The 23503-nt window shown below is 43.0% G+C and overlaps 2 protein-coding genes and 1 pseudogene across 4 annotated transcripts; all 3 read left to right on the forward strand.

The window, feature by feature from the left end:
- The first annotated feature begins 4586 nt into the window (after window positions 1–4586).
- Window positions 4587–16247, forward strand: eda (ectodysplasin A). Of its 3 annotated transcripts, none has more exons than XM_070837082.1 (8): window positions 4587–5045; window positions 11469–11568; window positions 13438–13476; window positions 13821–13991; window positions 14363–14397; window positions 14522–14573; window positions 15120–15250; window positions 15555–16247. In XM_070837082.1, the coding sequence occupies exons 1-8, from the start codon at window positions 4641–4643 to the stop codon at window positions 15813–15815; spliced, it is 1194 nt and encodes a 397-aa protein (XP_070693183.1). In that variant the 5' UTR covers window positions 4587–4640; the 3' UTR covers window positions 15816–16247. The 3 variants fall into 3 exon arrangements, with proteins under 3 accessions (XP_070693183.1, XP_070693184.1, XP_070693185.1); XM_070837083.1 differs by having other exon boundaries at window positions 15120–15244; XM_070837084.1 differs by having other exon boundaries at window positions 13821–13982.
- A 721-nt stretch (window positions 16248–16968) lies between these two features.
- LOC139207735 (tumor necrosis factor ligand superfamily member 13B-like) lies at window positions 16969–19651 on the forward strand (annotated as a pseudogene).
- Window positions 19652–19691: 40 nt separating this feature from the next.
- On the forward strand, window positions 19692–22724 carry LOC139207734 (transforming growth factor beta activator LRRC32-like). The gene is made up of 2 exons (XM_070837489.1): window positions 19692–19969; window positions 20135–22724. Exons 1-2 carry the CDS (start codon window positions 19880–19882, stop codon window positions 21989–21991), a joined length of 1947 nt encoding a protein of 648 aa, XP_070693590.1. The 5' UTR covers window positions 19692–19879; the 3' UTR covers window positions 21992–22724.
- Window positions 22725–23503: the final 779 nt, after the last annotated feature.

Raw genomic sequence — 23503 nt, forward strand, 5'->3', positions numbered from 1 at the left:
CCGGCAAACCAATCCTGATTGACATGAAAAACAATCTTTATGTTACAGTCATACATTTTCTCTCTCTCTCTCCCTTATTTCCCACTTAATGAGCCGACTATGGGCCTATGGGTGTTTACTCTTTCAGTTAAATCAAACAGATTCTGTCGCAATCTGTGTCAGACAATCAAATCGTTGCTGTCAGATTTTAAAATCTGATCTCCTCTCTGCTGCTTTCAGCTGTCTTTTCAGTGCAAAATTGTTGTGGCCCTCCAATATCCCATTCACCTCCAGTTTCATCACATCCAGCGCCGACACTTGAGCTTATAAGAGGACCCGCTCCACATCACACCCATCCGGATCCAGATCAGGGCGTATCCTATACTATTCATGGCTTCACCGCCTCCTACACATACATGATAATGTCATGATGTGGTCTGACTGCCAGAGACTCTTCACATTGCTCATCTGTTTTGGGCACGTCAGTTAAATATTTGCTGACTCTTAATGAAGCCTCTCATAACTGACCTGAATTACATCTGAGCTTCCACCTTGAGATCCTGAAATCTTTATCAATCAAGAGAGGAAACTCTAAAGCTGTACCAATCAGTATTTTAACATTAAAAATCGGCCACATGATTATGTGTAATATGAAATTGCTACCAAACTCTGCAATTCCCCTCAAATCTGTAAAAACAACTTTCTTTTGGTTTTAAGGCCCGAAACTTTGCTGTTATGATTCAGTCTCACCACTCTCATCGTCACTTCCAGCAGAAGCTGTTTTTAAGTGAAAAAGCTCTCGAAAATGACGACATGTAAGGCACCATAAAGCAGGCACATAAAGTTAGCAACTAGCTGGTGAACATAGTGGAGCGTTTAGCAGCTGAAGAGCCAGATATTTCCCTCAGGAGCTGGTGGGGGCCAAAACACGGCTAAAAGAAAAATCAATACTGTATTTACATTCAACGGGTGGACAAAAACAAGACTCCAGATGAATGCTAATGGTCTATCGGCTAGATGAGTAATTAGGCAACTGTTTGCTAACACATATCTGCTATCAACTTTACAAAGTGATAACATGTCAGTGTTGTGTTTACAGCTTGTTCTGCTGCCCCCAAAGTGGTCAGAGAAATAAATTAACACTGCATTATGTACAATTTGGAGATACTTTAATTTTACACTCATTGCATGACTAGTAACAAAATAATAAAATGTTTACGTGTTAAATATATTTCTGAATAATATTTCTAAAATACAGTATAATGCTTTGTTATAGCTTAAACTACCCAACAGTATATGAAGCAGCTAAAAACAGTCTCACCTCAGCCAGCTACAACATGCTGCTCACAGGTTAATGATTCAGGATTAATTATCCAATATATATACTGTCATTGTTTAACACTGTGTATAATGAGTGGTTTCACTTTTGATTCCTTGAATATATGTTGCTGGTAATGGTACTTTCAAGTTACACTTCGAATGCTGGATTTGTACACTGTTGTGTTATTGCTTTCACTTCAACAGTTACCATACAAGCACATCTTTCCTGGTTAACTTTTAGCTGAGCTTCTTTGATGAATGCCGTAGCACTCTCTCTCACCCTATGTTTCCTGCCCGTAGCTACACTGCGCCTATTCATAACGGCAAAATGCCCCAAATATAATGCTGAAACAAAAACAGCAGTGCAACTCTAAAATGGTATTGTTTACTGATTCCCCTGAACATGGTTGCCTTGAGAAAACACACAAAACAACCCTCTGCATGCTAAAAAGGCCACTCAACTGCACCAATTCTGTGTGAACTGAAAAAAAAAAAAAAATCAATTAAATTTATCCAAACAGTTCCAGATAACAGTCAACAAATACATGGAAACGGAGAGAGTGAGGTGAGGGCACAAACACAGCACAGCGCGAAAAGAAAGGTAGAGAGAGAGCTCTGATCTTGATAAGGACTCTTAAGACAGACGCCCGCAGTGAGAGCGAATGAATCATTGTTCAGGGAAATGGGAGACGTGGTCCAATTTACAGGAGATTTATAGGTAGGAAATCAAATGCCACAGCATATCAATTAGCCAAGGGTACACCTCCACAATCCAATGTGCAGAAACAATGACTCCGGAGAAGGTAACGTATGGTGTGGGGAGGTCTAAAACAAATTCACTGTAATATGTAATGGTGTTATTATATTAGCTATGAAAGTCGATTTTAATTTGTACTCTTTTATCAATGGGTGGGAGAAATTTACAGGCCGGTCCGCAGCAGCCATCATCTCCCAACAGCTTGTTGAAGTCAGGAGCTGCAGCCCACCACTCCGCTTTCCATGGTAAAGTATAAGAGTGCCTATTCCTCCTGCAAAACTCCATCATCTGGCAGGGAAAGCCTCTAAATCTTGTTATAAGCTCAGAGAGGATAGAGTGGCACACCATTTATGAACGCCGCATTGATGCCCGGGGATGCTATAGGAATTATTCCTCCTCTTTTCGATGCCGGAAAACCCAGCACAACAATACCGGTTTTAATTGTCACAGGCTTTAGAGATGTGCTGTCAGAAACAAAAGGCAGCCGGTCCAGAGGTGAAAGTGGCATGGTGTTGAGTTTGACCTTTACCTCAGGCCTGAAGCTCCTCTTTCCACAAAAACAAACAATTACAAATGATTCAAAGTAAAATTGAGTGAACAGCCTAAAGAAACTCCTCATATACGTATACGTATATATACATATACACACACACACACACACATAAAAATAAATATACAAACCTCAAAACATTTTTTAAAAATGGGTTGAAATCTTAGGAGACGCATGTGCCTAACTATTCCAGTCCTGAATTATCTGCTTCTCAAAGTCATTGTGCCTGCTGCTTGGATGAAAAGCGTGGCAAACGTGCTTAGGCTGAGCCCTCAGTCAGTCACAGGCCCTATGAGGGTTACTGTGAACGTCTTTCCCTCTTCGATTTCACTATCTTATATTCTAACAATGGAGAAGCTACTTCCCGAGAGAGACAGGCAGAGGATGCTTAATACGTGATCAATAGTCCACAGAGAAGCTATTCAAAGATATACAGAATATAAAAATAAGATGTTACTCCTCTATTCACCCAATACGACGCTCTTTTAAGTTCAAGTTCATCAGGACACTGGCATGCAGCGTTATTAATTTATGGCTTGGCAATGCTGCCCTTCAGTGGCAGCTGACTAGAATCACTTTTTCCTGCAGATGAGTTGGAGGAACGAAACAGATCTCTGTGAGGAGAAACAGGTTGTGGTGCAGCAGCACTAAGAGCAGAATCGACCGCTGGAAAAAAAAAAATCTTGTAATGAATTTTCACTTTTTTGTAGCAATCAACTTCATGTTGTGATGAAATACCCATATCCTGATCTCCAAAAGCCATTCTTCTCCATTATTTTCCTCCGCAATGCCAAGTGAAAACCGGCGATTACTCAGTGTCTGGCAGGGTAAGCTCACATTATGAAAGAGTGCACCTCTCTGTAGGTCAAGTGCACTCAAATGTCAGGTTTTGTCCCACAGAAATAAAGACAGATGTTTTGTGGCACTTGCCTGAAAACTAATCTAAGCTGGTGATCCATCAAGCCCCCAAGTTTCAGCCCCGCTCAGTGCACTGGTTTCATCATCTCTGAGGCTCAAGGACGGACTGATCCACCGGCTACCTCTGGATCCTCGCTCCACAGATCAAAGTGTCTCCATCTGAAAAGACCAAAAGTAAGGTCTGCTTTGGATGTTGAAAATGTAGAAACCGCAATGCCACATTCAATCTTGTTAAAGCCTCTGTCTTCAGCTGGCTTTTTCGTAACATAAATGTCAAACTGCTCACCAAGTCCAGCTGAGTGACACGTGTTTAGAGTATTTGATGGTGCTGTACACAGAGCGGGGCTGACCTCACAGCGACATCGACTCTCTTCCAGGCCTCCTATCACACTCTTCAGCCTGACAGGGCCCAGATGTAATTAAATATAATTGTATAATGAGTGGTCTGTTTAAGAACATAATTTACAGCACTCCTCCACTCTTTGATGATATGATGAAATCATCAACCGCTTGTTCTTTTTTTTCCAATAACAGCACTGGGCAATATTTACTAGGGCTCTGAATCAGTTCTTCGCACAGGGCCGCCGCGTGATGCACCACCGCCCATGTGCCACCCACATAACAAAACAAAGTGCCAAACAAAGCGCACCAATGAAAAATAGCATGTCCAAAGCCTAAAACACATGAAACACATGCGTAAACAATATACATTACATAAGTGACCACCCCTCCTCATGCACTCTCACATAAATCACCGAAGAGGGTCGTAAAACGTGCTGAGGAACAATCACGCAAAAGTATGAACAACAAACAGACAGACAGACAGACAGACAGACAGACAGACAGAAAGAGGGGAGCTCCCCTCCAACATCATCTAGCTGTCATGATCTCTGCAGGAGCTGCAGGTGCTCACTTCGTCCATTAGGTGTCGCTGCACTACAGCGCCTGGTGCATCCAGCCCCCCCTCCCCTCCTCACTGCAACCTTGTCCGGGTTCGTAATTGTCTTCGGCCAATCGCAGCGCAGGTGGGCGGGTCTCCATTGTTACTACAGATACTGGAGGAAGTTTGCAGCGACCTGCCGCCGCCGCTGCACCTATGAGTGAGGCTCCGCGTTAATGAGCAGCCGCGGCCCCGCGCGAGACGAACGAGCCGATTATGCCGAGATAAAGAGCATCTGGCTCGCGCTCGGTCCGACGATGGCATGCGATGGTTCATCCGCGGAGGATTTCCCGGACAAAGTGATGCCCAGAGCGGCTCCCTGCACGTGCAGCAAGAAGTGCAGGGGTCGGAGCGGCAGTGTGGTCTTCCTGGGATTATTCCTGCTGTCGCTGTGCCTGCACGCTGTCACCCTCGTCTGCTATTTGGATCTGCGGTCCGAGGTCAAAAGGGAAATTATCCACCAGAAGCGGGACTCCATGTTGACACTTGCGGGCAGTGACCTGGCTGACCCGGCGGCGGTGCTCTCCCCCGGACACCCCAGGCTGGAGTCTGGCAGCAGCCGCAGCGGAGAGGCTCATGAGGTAAAAAAATAATAATAAATAAATAAAAATAAAGTGTGTTAAAAAAAAAAGCTAATTGAAGATCCAGCTCATTCAAGGCGCATTGTTTTCATTCCTCGCACGGAGGCTGTTCGTGTTCATTCACCTCCGTTCAGTCCTCCTGTTCCCGCACCGCGGTGTCAGGTTCAGTGTCTGCGCTCTGTCATGGCATGTTTCTGGGCAACTTCTTTTACAGTAGCCTGTCACGGAGTTTTGCCAGCTCGGTTTTCAGACAGATATGTTTTGAATCAGCGCTCCCGTGTGCGTGATTCAGCCTCTTTTGGACAAAGATGCACGAACGTATAAGCTTTACGTCTGTCACCTGGCCAAAGTCTCCTGTTCAGGTAAACACATCCAAGGATGGGAGGGGGGGGGCACATCAAGGAAGTCAAGAGAGGTATGGCCCAAATGTTGCCTTCACAAAACAAGAAAGCACCAATGGTTAAACTCCTTTACTTCAGAGTTGGCTTTTCATTTGTCCTTAATCAAACCACATTTAACCCAATTTGTCTCCCCCCCCCTCCCCAAACAGACAGAGGTTGATGCTCAAAGCTTAGGCAGCCTGCCCAGCTGGATTCACACAGAGGGGTCAGTCAGTGTGCTGGAGCAGGTGGACGGAAAATTAACTGGATCACCAGCAGGTGCAAAGCCCAAGGGCTGATGTAAATTCATCAGGACTTAGATGGGGCAGTTGGTACTTGGAGCCGAGCCAGCCTGGTCTCACATGCGTTCTCAGCAGCGGGCTGATTGAATGTTCATTGTGTTGTCTGTGGCTTTGGCAACAGTCAACCCCCCCCCCTGCCTCCCTCCCTCCCTTCTCCCCTCCCAACCACCACCACCACCTCAACCTCAGCCACCACCACACACTCCCCTAATTTCATCAGTACAAAGGGACCGAGTGTAGGTCTCAACTTTGCATTGCTCGCTCAATTAGCTCATGTGTCACCAGTTGTGTAACGTTATTACAGAGAAAATGATCCTCTGTGTGGGGCATTGGCCGGACATTTAGTTGTGCTGAACGGTCAACTTGATAGTCACCCGGAGGAGTTCAAGTTATTCGGGATGGAGGCACTTATTTCTCTGTAGGAAAGATTATCTGCATCAGTTGCTGCTTTAGGGGTTTGCTCTGTAACATTTTCCTCTCACAAGTGAGAAGCTCAGCCTACTCGTTTAGTCCTCGGTGCGTCCTTTGCTAAGCCTATTTTAGTTTGGTTTCCCTGGTTAAAGCTGAGTGAGATGGGCCTGGTATTCAACCCAGATGGTGACGCTTCATGAGGTGAAAGACTGTGGCCCAGCTGTAAATATTTAACAGCGCTGTGATGCTGTCCATGCCAGATGTCTGCATTAAACAACTCTGATTACACATCCCACAGTTTACATAGTTGGAGAAACGGGAGCATGTGGCATTTGGACGCAGCGGCCGCACTTGTTAGCTTTTCGAGCATTTCCTTTGAAGAGTCTTTTTTGTCGAGCTAAAAATTGTTTATTGGATTTTTCACACAAGTCCTCATCAAAGGCACTTTCAGCAGCCTCAGTGAAATTCGATGTGATGTGCAGGTATACAGACAAGTGCAACAGAACATGGCAAGTCTTCGTAAAAAACAAAGAAATGCAAAGGCAATCAGGTGTAGGTACAAATATATATATATATACCACACAGACATACATCTGACATAACAAACATGAGGTTCTGTCATTATCAAAGGACCAGTTTGTCAGCCTCTGTTAAGCTGGACATAGTCCGCGCCGCTTTTGTGATGTACTCTGGAAGAGACAAGTGTTGTGGCTCCTCATCGTGTTACAACAGCTTTGCGCACCAAATTTATTGCATGTCAGATAGTTTTCAAGCAGCCGGGTCAGTGTCAAACATAAGTTAACCTTGGTAAACAGTGGAAATCTATAATTTTTATGGTATTATCATCTTTTTTAGGGGCTTCATGAGTCAAACAGAATGGGGGAAGGAAACGTTTTGCTGATGGTACACTGATAATAACGGTTCTTTTCATATTGGGGGGGAAAAAAAAAAACGCTGGAAAACGACACGTCAGGTTTAAGACGTGAACATCTTTTCTCGTTTCAACACTCAAGTTTGATTATGAACAGAAAACACCATCCTGTGTTCATTCTGGCTGTAAAAGTAGTTTTAATGTAGTAATATTATGTTGTATGTTTCAAGTGTGGTCACATTTGAATGCATCTTCTTACGCCACCACTTGTCACTTATTTCATAGCCTTTCACTGAAAAAAAAAAAAGAAAGAATCCATCGATCTATTAAGGCCAGGTGTTGTGTGCTGAGAATTGGTAGAATTTATAGATCCACACATAATCTGAAGAAAGTGATTGTGGCTATTACAGCGGATAAGGATCGGGGATATATAAGCTGTAACTACATGTACTACAGGACATGTACTGTGAACAGAGGAGGGACTGCTTGTAACTTGGGATGCAGGGTGATGGGACGAAAAATGAGGCAAACCACAGTTTGAGCCCATCTAGATCCGTGTGTATAAAGTTTTGTTTTATATTTATTCGAATGTAAATGCCAAAACAGAAACATTGTTTTTCAGTCTAAACTGGTGCTTGAAAGGGTTATGGTTATCTTCAGAGCACTAATATGGTGAGACTTTTGTTGGTGAAGTTAATTACATACTACTTAAATCTCACACTTTTTCATATCCATCAAGTTGTTTCTTAATGAAAGCAGATGATCTGGTCATTTATGATCCGGGCCTAGGAAGTGAACAAACAGCCTTCCCTTCAACAGTCACAGTTGGTATGCCCTTGAGCAAGGCAGTAAATCCCAGCTGTCCAGCAGATCTGCACTGTTCCCAACAGTAAAAAGCCCCTCCCGAGTGTGCGTAGCTCTCAGCTCTGAAGCACGAGTGTATTGCGGGGCATTACGGAGCAAGAGCAAGTGTCACACACAGCCAGCGTGACCCTCATTCACCTGACCTCAGTGAGCGAAACATAATAAAAGTCAATCCATGGAACAGTTAATTGTGTTAGCTCAGATAGTGTTTTATTCTTGCCTAACACTTGTCTTATTACCATTATATGAAATAATTTTCTCCTCTGATGTATGGCTTCAAAGTATCGCAGAGAACAGATGCTGAAACATCTGGAGTCTAGTTAACGGCTATTAAAAAACTCAGTTTGATGGGACACAAAGTCCTCAGCAGCATACAAGCTCTGGGGCACCAGGGTGGGCTGTCACCCACATCGACTTTAATTGTGACCAGCGCGTGATTAGTTAAAACAGCAGTATCATGTGTGCTTATAAGGCGAGCCTCCATGTCGGGAATTAATCATTATGGACACGAGTGTCATGAAAGTACAAGGCAGAGGAGGTCGAAACATCAGATATAAGGCTGGAATCTTTTCCATATAAGCCTGAATTGTCTTGACAGATGGATGGCGTAGACGCCCATTAAAGATTAAGTCCAGAGTCACAAACATCTACCAAAACAATAAATTCTCAAGGCATAGACGGCATTCAGCTAGAAGCCAGCAGTGTTGCAACAATCTGAACTGTGATAGGATGCTGACAGGCATCATTTCCCTTAGGTTGAGCTGCGCAGCCTTTTTAGATGACAATCTATGGATACTGTTATTAAATTACCCAAGTTGTGCTTTAAAACACATGGCCTTCCAGAGAGCAGCGTCTGATATTAGCTGAGGTAAGGACACTCCTTTTGTGTGATATTTAGGGGGGAAAACGCTGTCATTTTTCCATCCAGGGGTGTGAATCACAGGAGTGTTATGAGCCTTCAGCAGTATGCCTGCCATTAAAATTAGTTATGCCTGTGCGGCAGTGATGGGCACCCAGGCTGCATCTGGCACCCACAGCCACCAGCCCTGAGTTTCACCTCCTCAGCTATGTAACCTCACATTCCCAACCGCAATTTGGAGTAATTGTCAGCGCTGGTCCGAGATTTAGAGGCGTTGCGGCGACCAGAACGTCTGTCTTTGTGGAGAAGTGTGTGTGCTTGGAAACGGCAGTGGTCAACAAACACTCAAGCTGTAGCAGTTTATTTTCATAGACGGCGTGAAAGGCTCTGGATGCCGGGGAGTTTCGGTAGTGTAAGCGCAGAAATGTGTAGAGATGCAAGCCGTTGTAATAGTAAGTGTTAATAGGGCAAAAAGTCTTGTGATCACTAAATTACACATCCCTGGGGTGACTGAATTTTAGTCATATCCTCACGGAGCAACAGGGAATCGCGTCCTCTGCGTGCAACAGCACCCCCCACGCTTTGAAGATTTGAAAGCCCTCTAATTAATAGCATTTTTTCCCTTGCGCCGAAAAAGAATGGTTTACTCAATAGTTGGCACTTGGCATACATACCAACACATTGTCATCCTGATTTACTGTAAGTGCGTGCCTTTGAAGGGTATGAAGGCTGTAAATGTTGTAATGAAGTGAAATGAAGCAAACAAGGGCGCAAAACCATTTCTCATCGTCGTATGATGGGATAAGTTAAATCCCTCCGACGCCTTCATCTAAAACACCAGCCGCACCAGTTTGGTAGTAGCCTAGCAGATTGCTTGTTTGTTTTTTGTCGTTGTGCTGGAGCTTAATCTCGGGCCAGAAATTGGCTGTTGAATCATGTTTGGCTGTCAGAACAGACGAAAGTGTAATGCCATATGCCTGAACATACACCCAGAATCCTTTGAGAGGTAAAAGCCCCTTATATGCCAACAGCTGGAGAGGAGATGTGGAGACACCTGCGCACCAAATGAACAGCAAGCGTCGGTGCTCGCGGGAACATCTGGAGGTCTGTGTGTCGATAAACCATTCCAACACATACTCCTCCATCAGGCTGGAATTCCCGTGCTTATAAGGTCAGACATGGCTGGCAGCTGGTCAGGGATGTAGACTTTAACTACTTTGAGCTTGCCCAACACAGCCGGCGGGGGGTGTTTGACATGATACAGCTCATCCCTCTCCGCAGGGAGGGGTTCCCACATCTGAGGCGAGGTATAGAAGAAACTCGAAACATAACTTTTCTTGTCGGTCTTCTTATGGTCGTTCAGTGGCTCGGCTTGAAAACCACACAAAGAGGCACTGGGAGTTCACGCTGCTTTCAGGAGAAGGAGATTTCTTGCCGTCGGGGGTTTTAACAACTATGTTTACTCGAGCGGCGCAGATGGAAACGTGGAATATGTCATCTCGTACCCAACTGGGATAGGCCCCCATGGGAAAAGAGAGGTCAAAGTGTCTGTCAGTAAGCTTGTCTGATTCATTCCCAGCAGTAAAAATAAGAGACATCATTATTTATTATCTTTTGATCCGTACTAAGGTGCTGCACGTGTCGCTGCTTTGGAGATGTCAGTTATCCAAACTCTAAGCAGATGTCCAGCACAAATACAAGTTGTCTGATTGTCTGTCCTCAGCCAATGAGCGCCTTTATCTTGTGCTTTTACCGTTATTTATGCTGACACTTCAAAGTGTGACCGAAAGTGATCTCGTATATTTCAAGGCTCAACAAAAAGAAGGCTTTGGGTGGTCTTGTTGTGTTTCCAGTGCTGAGTTTCTTTGTCTATCGGATTCTGGGATGACTCCAAAGATGTGATCACAAACTGGCTGTTCTAACTGAAGGCGACTTTGAACAATCTGCGCTTTTTAAACTCTGAATCCTTAGCACGAAACCTTTTTTTGTTTTGTTCACTGTCAGAGCTGGTCATGTCTTGAGTGTGTTACAGTCAGGTCAACACGTCCTACAGAGTTCATGTGAATGTAGGTCGACCAGAACCAGTCACATAAGAACACAGGCATGCGGTTTGTCCCGCAACTCACTCGCCCATGGGAACACCCCGCCGCTGTAGCATAGCTTTTCCTGTTTTTAGGGATGAGCTCAGACCAGCTCCATCAGATCCTTTTCTATCACTCCATTTTTTTTTTAAGCTTATTCATGCTACCTCTGAATAGGGCTGGGACCAGGTGCCATATGAATGGGTATTGCTCTCAAATTAACCGCAATTCATGTCCCCCTTTTGTATAAAAAGGTGAATTTTAGAGCAGTCGTGTCCAGGTGACTGTCTCAAACGGCAGAAACACAGACAAAAGTGACTTGAGTTACAGGATAGGTTACAGCCCCAATGGGACAGACAATGACTTGGCCACAAATGAATAAGCTGGCTGACAGTGTCTCACATCTTTTCAAATGCCCCAAGTTGTCTCTGTGCAAACATTATACCCCAAGAATAGAAAGGCCACTTGTAACATGGGTTTCGCTCTCAAAACCTTGTATCACTCATCCCTTTTGTTTGCTTCACGGAATTAATATGAGGTGGTCTTGGCTGGTATTGATATTCTGAGGAGAGTCTCTGTGTACAGAGCAGTGGGCCCTCTTGAATTCTCTGCTATATGAATTTTCCATTAATATTATCCTTTTGTTTTCCACCAGGAGAAGTTACTGCACAGAAATAGCGACTTCCACGCCACAGAGGACCACAGGGGCATAACTCAGCGAGCGAAAAGGAGTCCCGGCAAGCAGCCAGAAACAGGCATGTTTTTTGTTTTTTTTAAAATTTATTTTATTTATTATCATTTATTACCTCTGTCTTTTTGTCTTTACACCTTGGTACAGACGCTGTATGCCGACACTTTAGCTTACAAACCATTGCTCTCTGGTGCACCTGCGTCAGTCTGTTTTCTGGATATGTTCTTGGCAACGGCCTGGTCAACTGCAGAGCTATGGTTTCTCTAATTCTTGTTTGTTTGGGAGGGGTCAGCACAGTGTAAATGATCGGCTTTCCATGAAAACCGTTTGTTAATGGTTTCTCACTTTTTGTGGAATTGATTTTTTACTGCTTTGCGCTCACTTAACAGAGCAACTCCACCACATAATGTTGCTGAGTTTATAGAGCAAGAGATTAAATGGAATGGGATTGATTATTACTTGGATAGCAAACAAGGACAACAAGGAGTTTGGGAGGGTTTCACCAATTTGAAACAGACAGCGAGGCCTGCGTTGATTTCCCCCGTCTCGAAATAATATCAGATCCCCGAAATATCTTTTGTATCAGTGAGCTAAGTAGATCTAGGATTTGGAATCCAACTGTGTTATCGGTCAGGTCAGAGCCATCAGAAAACAAGACAAAAAAAAATAATAAATCACTTTGTAGAGTATGCAGTCATTTCACGGAACCAGGTGGCCCTCTCTGAAAGAGGTTATCATCTGAGACTTTGATGGCTTTCATTAATTCCACCAAATTGATTTATCGTAATCAATAGCTCCACAGAAAACCATATGGCCAATATGTCTGATTTTGCTTTTGTAGTTTTTGTTTAGAATGTGAGCTATGCAAATAAAAAAGCGAAGCCTTTGAAGTTTCATGTCTGAGAGCAACAAGTGCAGCATGATCACAAGGCATTCCAATGTCTGTGGCGTGACACTGAATACTTGGGGGGAAGTTTAGTGATTGTGTTTAAATTAGAAGAAAAAACTCACCTTTGAGACTTTCTACATAAATCAGTAAAGTCCCGAGCCTCTAAACACTAATCATTCCCAGGTCTCCTCTGCTCTCAGCGCACAGACAAAGGCTTTTGTAATCTCAGCCTTAGATGTGTGTGTGTGTGTGTGTGTGTGTGTGTGTGTGTGTCCCGTGTTTGCACGTGTGTGCGTATGTGTGCGTTCTGGGCACTCCTAACGGGCACCAGATTCCAGATAGGGCTGCTCGTTAAGAGAAATCTATGCGGATGCATCCAGTCATTTAGCCAGAGGAGAAACACTGGCCATATGTTTGAGGGGGACTCAAACTGTGAGGTTTTAAGGTTAAATGGCCTTTGTAGTTGTAATGACATGGTAAACACAAGAGCAGCGAGACGGCTTTTTGAAAAGGATTCTTCAGCTGCACACAGCATACACACACACACGCAGATGCGAACTAAGTGCATTTTGTCTTTCAAGCACTGACATGGATGCCCCACCAACATCCAGGCACGCACACACACAGACAGACACATGGTTGTAAAGGGGAGACACACACACACAAACATATGCGCACACACACACACACACACATGTAGACACACTTTCATCTGCATTCTCCATCTGGGCTTAATTCAAAGAAAAGGATTTTGGCAGGATAAAGTATCTCTCTAATGATCTTCTCCAGTTCCACTGCCTGTGAATGCTTAAGGCACTTGTTCATACAGAGGAGGTGAAACCACACTTACAAATTACTACACTAGAAGATACCACAGACTGACATACCTCCACTCCAGTGTTCAGTGTCGAACATCTGAATCTGTTATTTTAGCCTATTTAGGATACCTACACGGAATGAGCTGGATACTCGAGATGTTATCTGAGATGATAATTGTTCAGGAGACCATTTCAAGCTTAATCACACTGTTTTTGTTTCTTACAGAATCAACTAGGAAGGAAAAAAGGAAAGAGAAGAGAAAAGGTAATGCATAATTCAGCCTGCTTTTGGGTTATCCTGGTCATTGATTAGACTGCTGGCTTCTTTCTGGAAGTATCCCTGAGATGTCATCCAAAGTCCAACAGCCTTGTTGGCTTAGAGTGAATGACAAGCTTTCAATATTTGATTCTGTCTGTCAGGGACCTCATTCCTGCCCCTTTCGTATCAGGATTTACAGTCTGTGCAGATGATTTACAGGCTGTAAAGCCTTTGGATGCAAATTTGTGTTTTCAAGTTACATTAATAAAATTGAATATGAACGAATAACCTCATTTTCATTTCTCATTTTCTTAGTTTGCTAACCAGTTCTTATTTTCCTCTCTTTACAGGGAAAAGAAAGTTAGTGCCGGGCCCCCCTGGTCCCCCAGGTCCCCCGGGCCCACAGGGGCCACCGGGCATCCCTGGAATCCCCGGTATTCCCGGAAACAACGCTGTAGGGCCTGCAGGACCCCCTGGACCCCCCGGGCCACAGGGACCTCCAGGAACTCAAGGTACAGCAGGTATAAAAACTCAAAGTAGAAATGACACGATAACACGCTGAGATAGTCGAGACTCAAGCCAGAGGACCCGAAAAACACGAGTTCAGAGATTTGTTCTTAGATTACAGTATTTTCCCAACTGTGGACCCGTTCCCACACTAAAAGGGGGCTCAAGTTGTCAAAATTGATGAACTCATTGCCTTCAGAGTGAGAGTTTCTGATGCAGGATGTCAAACATAGTGTGGGATAGCGGTGATCTATCTTTAAACTATGTCAGTGTTTGTTTTCCTTTAATTCTCATCTCTTCTTTGGTCCTCAGCAGTGTTGAAAGCTAGACTTTTATCATGTCCCTCTCTTATTTTATCATGTCTCTCTCGCTCTTGTTGTTGCAGGGGTTCCCGATAAGACGAAAACAAAGGAATTCCAGGTAGAGTGTGTCACCTATTGAAATAAAATTTTATCCCACACAAAATCTCTGATTAATACAGCTGCTCTCTTGTTTTACCGTGTGTCCAGATTAGTCACCAGAGACCTGTTCTTTTGTTTTTCAGCCTGCAGTGGTTCATTTGCAGGGGCAGGAGACAACCATCCAAGTGAGAGAAGGTGGGTTTCTGTCTGTTCCCAGTCATAGCTACACCACTGTGTTTGACACAAGGCAGTAAACATGCTTAATCCTTGGCAGTGCCCTTTGTCAGACACATGCATGGTAAACCACAGATTTACAACACAGAAAATTGTCACCATTCAGCAGATTTAAAAATGTTTTTGATCACCATATTGAAAGTTTACAATCACCTACAGAGCCTTTTAACATTTTCTGGTTTAGAGGGCTAAATCGTTCTACTAATATTTACTAAAAGATTACAGTAACCCTTAAGTAATCCCATAGCTGTTATAGGATTAGAGTACAGTTATAAGCTTATATTATAAGTCAGGCCCGTGTTAACTCGGGTCAAGAGCAGAAGCCTTGCATTCTGCTGCTAGGCAGATTCAGGTTATCCTGCATGACTTTCTCAGAGCAAAAGGAGTGTAAGCATCATTAGCAGGTTTATATTTTCTGTCGTGCCGAGCTCTGGTTGTAGTTAAACACCGCTGACAGCTGTTTATGTTGACTGTTTGCCTCTTGTTTGTTTGTTGTGACATGTTTAGATCTGTCTGAAGGCATCCTTAGGAACTGGAAGATGGTGTCCATCCATCACCGCGTGTTTAAAATGCACTCTCGCTCTGGAGAGCTAGAGGTGCTGCTGGACGGTGTCTACTTCATATATAGTCAGGTAGAAGTGAGTACGGTCCTTGACGTAACTCTTATAATTTATAGTTCAAAGTCAAAAGAACAGGCAGTTGCTGTGTAGTTAAGCTTAAAAGCCTGCTTGCTTTGCTTATGGATAAATGTTTGAGTTATATCCTATGTTATTTCTTTTCCCTCCCCCTATGGCTAAATGTGAACATCTATAACTCAAACCATTGTTGGCTACTCTGATATTCCAGCTGTTTCAGCTTTAATAGGCTCTTAAATATCATATGGGCTTGTTTTGACTACCCCTCTCAGTCTTTTGTGAATTTTATGTCTCCCCTCTCCACCAGGTGTACTACCTCAACTTCACCGACATTGCCAGCTATGAGGTGATGGTAGACTCCAACCCGTTCCTCCGCTGCACATGCAGCATCGAGACGGGCCAGCGCAAGTTCAACACCTGCTACACGGCTGGGGTGAGCCTGCTCCGCGCCGGCCAGAGGATCTCCATACGCATAGTGTATGAGGACACGCTCATCAGCATGACCAACCACACCACCTTCCTGGGAAGCGTCAGACTCGGAGAGGCTCCATCTGCTGGACAGAACTGATAACTACACAACACCCAGCCCTCTGCAGAAATGGGAAGTTGCTCACGACTGTCGAATCAGTAGCGAGCGGCTTCCAGCCCAAGTCTTGCCCCCGTTTAAAGGAAACCCTCCGGATTATTAAAGTCAAGGAAGCCACGTGGGTGACTTTTGCTCACCCCACAGTTCTGTGTCAAAGAGGACAAGATAGACTGCTATGCTTCCACCCCCACGTTGATTCTGTGCAAAGAGATCAGCCTTGATGAGCCAAATGTCCTCATCAAACAACAGTTCCTATTTATAGTCACCATTTTGTGTCAACACAGACAGTATCTCTCTTTATAACAAGGAAGGACACTGCGCTGACATTTACTTAATATTTACATATTGTTAAGTGCTGTTGAATGATAATCTTGTATCTCCAAAAACACCAGCTATTCAAAACGTTATATTTGCAGTTTGTATTCTTGGCCTTTTTAATTAATTCAATTATATTAACAGTTATAAGTAAGTGGTTTAACAAAAGGGTTTAAAGCTCCATATGCCCCTGGGTTATAAAAATGAAAAGATCATAAATGTTCAAAGCAAGTATAAAAAGGTATCTAGCTGAGAAAAATCCATTAAAACTGGAGTTATAAGGTATTCACAGAGCAACAGCACTATATATTTTGCGCACATTTGCACTACAGCATCCCTGCAGAATATCAGTGATATGTTTTGTTACAGTGCTATTGTTTAGTTACCGTGTGAATGAATCCATGTGGAGAAATGATAGTTGTTTATACGTCTCTGTACATATTGTATATAAAATGGGATATACTTTTGTAAATCGAGTTGATTGATGGATTAAAAATGTTTCATTTTCTGTCTAAACGCATTTGTCTGTCTTTTGTGTTTGTGCGGCGGGTGGTATTGATTTAAAAGGTTAAAACCTCTCTTTCAGATCGGACTCTGCTGGCAAGAGTACTGAGGAGAACAAATGATGTTCTCTGAGTGAGAGCTTTGTCTTTATTAAAATGTGGCTTATACTTTGACTGCAAGTTTCACAATACACTGCAGATTTGGCTGTAATCTTCATACAATCTAAATGAGTTCCATGTTGAGAGGCAGAGAGAAGATAGTTCCTCATTTAGAAACAAATTTTGAAACTGCACATTTAGGTTTCCGGGGTTAACTGATGTGTGACCTCACCCATATGAGTAACTTGAGGACATCCAGTCCGTCTCACTAGTCTCACAATGCTTTACAATGCTTTATTATCACTAACGGCACTTATGTTTTGTCTTAGTCTTTTCCTGGTGCACAGAGCCAGTGTTTTAAAAAATGATTTTCGCAAACTCCAAGGGGACATAATTCTACAATTAAATCAGCCACGTTCTGAGGGAGTCAATGGGAAAATGGCCAAGATGTCTAAAACAAGGGAGGTATGTCACTGATTATGCAGGATGGAGTCATCTTGGACATTGTACTACTGAGATTTATGTCATTAGTGAGTATTCAGATAGCACTGCAATAATAAATTTGCTCCTAATGCTTTGTTTTCTCTTAGGACATAAAGCCAAGTACTTTGCAAAAGGCTCAGAGTTCTCTGAAGATGTCTTCTAGGAGAGTAAAACGGGAACAGGGCAGCTGCAGAGGTGGGTTGGAGCTGAGCACTGAAAATGTGCACATTAGTCACGGTCTAATCTGGTAGTGAGACCATAAACGGTATATGCTAAGTTAATAAAATGAAAGTATGTTTATTTCCTCCTCTTGCCAGCTCCAACATCATTCCTCCAGTTAACAGCTAACAGTAACAAACAGCCCGACATAAGAGGTAAAACTAAATTCAAGTTTTTGGCTTCAGCGTAGCACCGTATGCCATTATTTTGAATAAGTGTATCTTTCCCTCTCCCGTAGGAAATATAACTGTGATCCCTTGGACTGTTTCTGCACAGCAAGGAAATGCAATTTCACGAAAGGAAAACAGAATTGCTGTCCAAGAAGATGGTTATTACTTGGTGTTTGGACAAGTATTGTGTCACTTTAATTTAAGCATAACTAAGTTGATATTACATCTGATTTGTTCCAAGTATTTTGCTAGTGTTCTGCTTGATTCACAGGTCTTGTTCGAGAGCCCAGGCACAGTTATGGGTCATATTATTCGAAGTTGGGGTTCCACTAAATCAGGGACGGCATCAAGAGAGCTCTTGTGTTGCCTGAAACAGATCTCTGACGCAGCCAACACATGCTACACTGCAGGTCAGTGAAGCACTACTGTGCGGCCGCTTAAAGGCATGTTCAACATTTTGTGAAACAGGCTTATTCGCTTTCTTGCCAAGAGTTAAATGAAAAGATTGATGCCATTCTCATGTCAGCGCCATGGTCTGCACTGTAAATGTGAAGCTACAGCCAAGTTAGCTTAACTTGTTAGCACACAGACCAACAACTAAATTTGCCCACTGCTTCTTTTATGGTTATTTTGATTAATTTACACCAAAGTGTCGGTTATTGTTGTGGTTATGTACCCAGCGATCGCCTATTTCTTGGCTGGGAGTGGTGACTTTCTGGAGCCTGAGGTTGCCAGACTGCTTCCTGCCAAGAAATAGTCAGGCACACAATCTCCACCCCCCCACACCCCCACCCCCCCCTCTCCTTTACAGCATAACAGCATTTTTACAGTTTGGATCTTGCACAGTTTAAACATATGACGTATTATGTGTTAATGTTGTGGACATTAGAGGTGCTGCTAGGAAGAGGATTTTGTTACCTTTCCTCAGATCAAGGCTAGCAGTTTCCCTCGGTTTCCACTCTTTGTGCTAAACTAAGCTAACCAGCTTCATATTTACAAACAGGCATCACTGGGCAGCTTTGGGGCAATAAAGCGAATTTGTGTGTATTTCTCAAAACGTTGAACCATTTTCTTTGACTGTAGCAGCGTTTTCACAATTTTCCCAAAACAGCAAATGAGGGAAAATGTTTTATCAGAGTGGTGTCCAGAACAGCTCCGGAGACTTGCAGAGTCTACGCCAAGAAGCACTGAAGCTTATGAGGAGACATTATGTCAGTTTTTTCCTTTCATTTCTTTAATTTCACCCATCTTGTGTCTCCTTCCCGTGTCCTCTGTCACAGGCACAGTGCAGCTGCGTCAGGGCGATGAGCTAGAGCTGGTGATACCGGACCGGCCCCAAGCACTCATCTCTATGGACCCAGAGTCAACCTTTTTTGGTGTCATACAGCTAAACTGAAACAAGACGACACATATGCAGCTCATTGTTGCAGGATGCAGGAAACTGAGCTGAGCTGTGTGAGGGGATGCTGATAAAGGACTGAGTGACAGCAGCAGGAAAAATGATGGGACCTGTCGTGAACCTCAGGAAAATGCATGAACTTTCTACATGAACTGCCCATCTCATCTGTCAGCCCTTTGAAGACTTTACTTTTAATATCCTATAGCTTTAAAGTAGCAGAGTGATCCCCCCCCACACACACACATAGTCCACCTGGGCCTGTCTCCTAGCATTGTGTCTGTGTGCTACCACCTCCTTTCATCAGTCTATTTTTGCATGTCTCTTTATACTTTGCTGGGGGCTTCCCTACAGCTCCACCTCCACACTGTCTGATTATTTGTTCCTCTCGTCTATTTTAGAACGGTTTCCGTTTTCCTAAGACTATGTCAGGAACAAACAGGAATGAATTTATATCTCTCAGGTGGTGTTTTCCTGGTTGACACGAACTCACCAACATTATATTTTAATGTTTCATGGTAAAATTAAAGTAGGATAAAGAACAATTTATGAATTCTCAACTTGTATTTGCATTCAAAACTAATTTTGAAATCATGCAGCTGGAAAATTGATTACATTAAAAACTTGACCATCTTTGTCTAAAAAAAATGTTTTTATTCAAATTAAAGGGTGCTGTGGTGTATCAGTAGTCAAGCCTTTATTGTCTAAATATAGAATTCACAATGCCTATCTGGTGTCCACAGCTGTTTTCTCTCTGCTTTTTTTTTTTATGAAGCATGGCTATAAGAGGGTGTGTGTGAGTGTGTGTATGAGCTCTGACAACAGTGGTGGTACAGCAGCAGAAACAGCAGCAGGGGGAGGATGGTCAGACATATGTTCTCTCATCTTCTACTTCTCTGGTCGCTCAGCCATGACCTCTACATAACCGGACTGCCACATCATGAGCCAAAGGTAGGCTCAAGGCGATCATTTAAATGCTAATTGAAGAGTGTGATATTGCAATGCTGTAGTCCATAAAGTTGCACGTTTACTGGTTTTTGAAAACTGTTGAGGTTGTTTGATTCTGGTTTCCATGGTTGACTCTTTTATTATGATTAATGGTCCTTTCATTTCAAGGAGCAGTCCTGGAACAACCACAATCTCTATTCTGTCCCTCTGGATTTGGATGCAAGACTCAGAAGACTGGACCTGTCCAATAACTTCATCAGACAGTTGCACACACTCGCTTATCCATACTTGGAACAGCTGGACCTGAGCTCCAACCAGCTGGATCTCATCTCCGAAGGGGCTTTTGAAAACCTGGCTCAACTTGAAGAGTTGAATTTGTCCAGAAATGCGCTGAACAACAACCTTGGCATTAACAGCAAAGCCCTCCAATCCGTCAGTAGACTGAGGACTTTGGACATATCAATGAACGGTTTGAGTTACGGTGCAGTGGAACTCTTCCTTCTAAACAAATCCTCTCTTGAGCAGCTTAAGATCACAGGTAACTCCATAACAAGGCTGTCACACAACTTGTTCAAGGAGAGTAAAGGTTTGAGGTCCATCACGATTGATGACAATCTGATATCAGTGATAGAGCAGGGGACATTTGAACCATTGAGGCAATTAGAGATACTAAACCTGGCCAAAAATAACCTTGCACATATCTGTGATTTCAAATTACATCAAATTAAACATCTGAATCTCAGTAGAAATTCAGTTGAGTTCTTTGTTACGCGTGAGGATGACCAGTTATACAGCCTGGAAACTCTTGACCTGAGTCACAACAAACTCCTTTATTTCCCAATTGTTCCCAAAATGAGCCGTTTGAGGTACCTTCACTTACAGAATAATATGATTGGCGCCTTAAATTCAGAGGCTACAATGGTATCAGAGGCCAATGCTCTTTATAGTGACATTATAAAGGAGAGAACAGTCAGAAAAAATAATCTACACTCAAACTGGAGGCTGATGCCGCTGATTTATATTGACCTGAGCTATAACCACTTCAGGTCTTTCCCTCTGGAGACTTTGAGCCTTCTCTCATCTTTACAAACTCTGAATTTCAGTCACAACTGTCTGCAAAACATCATCTGGAATGTTAGAAGTATTAATGGATCAGGATTCCGCCGGCAGCTTTTCTTTCCCTCTTTAAAATACCTTGACCTGCAGAGCAATGGACTTGGATATATTTCCCCGCTGTTTCTCAGTGCGCTCACACAAATAGAAAAGTTAGACCTGCAAGACAATTCCATGAAACCGTGTGGCTCTCAATCAACACAGCAAATAAATCCCAACACATCCTGTGTTGTCTTTGGGCAGTTAAGGACTCTTAAACACCTCAATCTAAAAGAAAACAACATAGAAAAGCTTCAGCCAAACACATTTCAAAAAAACTCTTTGGTTTCTCTGAACCTCGCTAGAAATCCACATATGGTCATGCAAGTGGGTGCATTAGAAGGTGTGGAAAGGACTCTGCAGTCCTTGATTGTAAGTGAAATAAACATGACCAGCTCTGATCTATCTTTACCCTGCATGCCGCTGTTAACACAGCTGGACATATCTAACAACCGTCTAGATTTGTTGCCCAGCAGTTTAAGCTGCTCTCCTCTGAGGGAAATTAACATAAGAAATAATCATTTTGTGTCTTTAAACAATTCTTTGACTCTTGCCTTATCTGCCCACCTCAATCTCATGTACATTAGCGGAAATCATTTTAACTGTTGTGACAGTAAATGGCTGACAAGTCTACATGAGTTGAAGATAAAACTGCCCGATATCAGTGACACTGTGTGCTTTACAGGTGACAGAAACATGGCGATGACAGGGTACCTGAAAAACCCTTCAGGGCACTGTTTGTTGCACACAGAAGCACAGGAAGTTCACTTTGGACAAATATTTATAATTGGAGTATTTGTAGCTGTCATATTAACAGTGTTCATCGTGGTTACCAGGAAGGTGTGTTGCTCACGCGGGTCATTTATAGTGTAATATCAAAAACCTATGGTCATCATTCTGTATGTTATTCTGTATGGGTTACATGAAGTAGGCAAAACAAATGCACTGAGTGAGAAACTGGAGAGCAAGCTACAGTAACTGAAGCATGATTCCTGGGAGCTTGAATCTGCAAGACCCATTTGGCTATAAACAGAGGTAAACAGTAATGGCTGCTAACAGATAATAAAAATGAATATTTAATTAATAAAATGCAGTAAAATCTTCCCATCTCCTCTCTGGCTTTTTCTCATGACTCCCCTGCACATTACTAGTCTGTCGAACATGCATCACGCTGTGCAACCAGTGCAGCTAAAAATGTTGTAATTAAAATTGGCTTTATCAACTCCCAAGCTGTTTGGTGATTGTGCGTGCCAAATTCACTAATCAGCCGGAGAAGTTTTGCCCATACTTCATTGTGAAATGTTTGTTAGCAACAAACTACAAGTTTAACCTTGGCTCATATTTTTATGACATCTGTGAAACCTTGCACAACATTCCCAGAATCTCCTGGACATTTCAATTCGACACCAATAGGAGGCCTTGCATGATTTCCTGTGTGAGCACATACGCAGTATGTTTTCTTCATAAAAAAGCTTGTGTGACAGCGTGTATATACAAGATCCATTTGTAATATACTGTATAACATTATCTGCATCTGCCTGTGCGTTGTAATGTGTAATTTATGTAGCTCTGACCCAGGAAGACTTGTCATCAAATACAGTGGTAAATGTGGCAACAGCTATGCTGTGCCTAATAAACATGCTGTACCTAAAAACCAGAACATGTTGACAGTCTTTGTTTTAGAATATGAATCCCACATTTCTGTACTTGCAAAAGAAATCACTGAGCTTCAGAGACAAAGAATTTCTGTTTCTGTGAATTTCTGCTTTCAGTTGAACAAACTTGAATTCCACCAGGTCATAAAATATTGACTGGAAGGGCTACAATCTTGTGTCAGGTGCATTCTCACTCAACAAATCTCACTCAATCTGGATCCACTACTTCTAAAGAATGTAAGACACCTCTATTAAAATGACGTTAAACTAAAAACACATGAACAAACAGATAATGAGGTGAGTGGCGACAGATGAGTAGAAGCCTCGTGACGTGTTGCAGTGTAAAACGCATTAAAAAAATTAATTACAATCTCAACAAGTTGCTCAGGGCAGACGAGAGGAGAAGCTGGATATCCTGTTGAGCAATCCCCTCATTGTCTTCTCACTGACACATCCCTCTTCTTTAAACTGATGCAAAGTGCCATTTTGCAGCTGTCGTGCCCATAACCACTTTGTCCACTGGGTAGAGGCAGGCCTGTGATGCCAGCATTAGCGTCAAAAGAGCCAGTGTGCCCATCAATCCAGCTCTTGAGCAATATAACTGTAGGAAATGTCTTTGTTGCCCCACCCACTAGATTTGGGTTCTAGATCAAGTAGCAGCATGACAAGTTCAAGCAAAGAGCACTGGAAGAAAAGAACACTGTGTGGATAGTATTAGGTGTAAAACCAT

Source organism: Pempheris klunzingeri, chromosome 9, assembly GCF_042242105.1.
Source record: "Pempheris klunzingeri isolate RE-2024b chromosome 9, fPemKlu1.hap1, whole genome shotgun sequence".
In the NCBI taxonomy this organism is placed as follows: domain Eukaryota; kingdom Metazoa; phylum Chordata; class Actinopteri; order Acropomatiformes; family Pempheridae; genus Pempheris; species Pempheris klunzingeri.